General features: G+C 42.3%; 1 protein-coding gene across 1 annotated transcript in view; it reads left to right on the forward strand.

Moving 5' to 3' along the window:
* The first annotated feature begins 305 nt into the window (after positions 1-305).
* LOC309492080 (uncharacterized protein) overlaps positions 306-2248 on the forward strand; it is a 2690-nt gene continuing 747 nt past the window's right edge. The window contains exons 1-3 of the mRNA XM_082191091.1: positions 306-462; positions 615-728; positions 2003-2195. Of these exons, the coding sequence (XP_082047217.1) occupies positions 681-728; positions 2003-2195 (241 nt within the window). The 5' untranslated portion in view covers positions 306-462; positions 615-680. The remainder of the gene's footprint in view (positions 463-614; positions 729-2002; positions 2196-2248) is intronic.

The following is a 2248-nucleotide window of genomic DNA, read 5'->3' on the forward strand; positions in this document are numbered from 1 at the left end:
TCACATGATCCTTCCGAAATCATAGGCCTATATATATATCATTTTATAAAATAATAAAAAATGTAATAAATTTAAATAGGAAATTTAAATACATTTTAAATAAATTATAAAATGTAATGAAATATAACAGATCTTTTAAGTTTTTATATTTTTTTATTTTTATATAATTTATTCATTTATAGGCAGCTCACTAAGTTTTGGAACAGACCAACACTGAACGCTGACAGAAATTTTTCATATATTTATACTCACACACACAACACACACACACACACACACACACACACACACACACTCACCTGGTCTAAAATGATCTACTACTGCATTCTTTGTCAATAATTCTCCCGTTCTCATTGTAGAGTTACTCATTTGATCTGACTCGTGCCGACGGACCTGCCAATGATTACGACACTCCTCTCAGGAGCGAGCATCAAGGCGTAAGTTATGAACAAACCAACAAAGGCAAGTGTTGAATTAAAAACTCGTAATAAACCTAAACATGAACATTTAGGGAAATTGTGCTTGATTTAAATGTGTGTGCGATGCATTTGCGTTCTCTCAGGTCAGAAACTCAGAATCTTTCTGTTAATCTCTCTGTATATCTCTCTGCTCAGATCTGCCTGTGAGTCTGGATTACATACAGGAAGACAAGCCTGAGGAAAAGTCCAGCCCGATAGCCAATGGGTGTGCAGGAGAGAAAACTGAACAAACACCTGCCAATGAGAATGGTAACGTGGTCATTGGTATTGTAAGAGAGGATTGGTGCTCTCTCGTGGCATAGATATGGTCATGGCCGTTTTGATTCCGACACGCACTGTAAGCGGTCGACCAATCACAACAGACTGATCCATCTGACCAATCAGAGCAGAGTAGATCAATCACAACAGACTGGGTCGTCTGACCAATCAGAGTAGAGTAGACCAATCACAACAGACTGGGTCATCTGACCAATCAGAGTAGAGTAGACCAATCACAACAGACTGGGTCATCTGACCAATCAGAGCAGAGTAGACCAATCACAACAGACTGGGTCGTCTGACCAATCAGAGCAGAGTAGACCAATCACAACAGACTGGGCCATCTGACCAATCAGAGTAGAGTAGACCAATCACAACAGACTGGGTCATCTGACCAATCAGAGCAGAGTAGACCAATCACAACAGACTGGGTCGTCTGACCAATCAGAGCAGAGAAGACCAATCACAACAGACTGGGTCATCTGACCAATCAGAGCAGAGTAGACCAATCACAACAGACTGGGTCATCTGACCAATCAGAGCAGAGTAGACCAATCACAACAGACTGGGTCATCTGACCAATCAGAGCAGAGTAGACCAATCACAACAGACTGGGTCGTCTGACCAATCAGAGCAGAGTAGACCAATCACAACAGACTGGGTCATCTGACCAATCAGAGTAGAGTAGACCAATCACAACAGACTGGGTCATCTGACCAATCAGAGCAGAGTAGACCAATCACAACAGACTGGGTCGTCTGACCAATCAGAGCAGAGTAGACCAATCACAACAGACTGGGTCGTCTGACCAATACGAGCAGAGAAGACCAATCACAACAGACTGGGTCATCTGACCAATCAGAGCAGAGTAGACCAATCACAACAGACTGGGTCATCTGACCAATCAGAGCAGAGTAGTCCAATCACAACAGACTGGGTCATCTGACCAATCAGAGCAAAGGAAGCTCTCAGAAAGGCGGGGTTTAGAGTGACAGAATCTTCGAACTAACTGTTGTCAGACTTGTTGAGCATTGAGGAGATGTATGTTATGAGAAAATGTAAGTGTTTTTTGACCTTGGATGCATGTAAACCTGTTATAGGAACCTTTTAAATAGAAGTCGAAGGAAATATCAATTCAAATACACTTATATTTCAAAACCATCTCTTGATGCTCATTTTAGTATTGTCTGCATAGGGAGGAGAGTTGGAGAGTTGTTTGAGTTGACTTTATTGTGATGATATTCCTCCTGTCGTTTATCTTACAGAAGAGCAGAATTCTCCAGAAGAGAACAGCTTCACTTCCAGCTCGTGCTCGACCTCCACCGATGAAGAAAGTAGAGTTTAACCTGGACCTGGATCTGATTGGAGGAGATTATGACCTGAATGATCTGAGTCTGAGCACAGCCGATGCCAGCGCCGCGCCGCAGAATGAAAACAACAATAATCTCTCTAACGCTGGTCAGTACAACCGAGCAAAGTCCATTCTTATATGTACAGTACAGCCAAAACTG

Source organism: Leuciscus leuciscus (genome assembly GCF_965113295.1).
Source record: "Leuciscus leuciscus genome assembly, contig: HAP1_SCAFFOLD_931, whole genome shotgun sequence".
NCBI classification, from domain to species: Eukaryota; Metazoa; Chordata; class Actinopteri; order Cypriniformes; family Leuciscidae; genus Leuciscus; species Leuciscus leuciscus.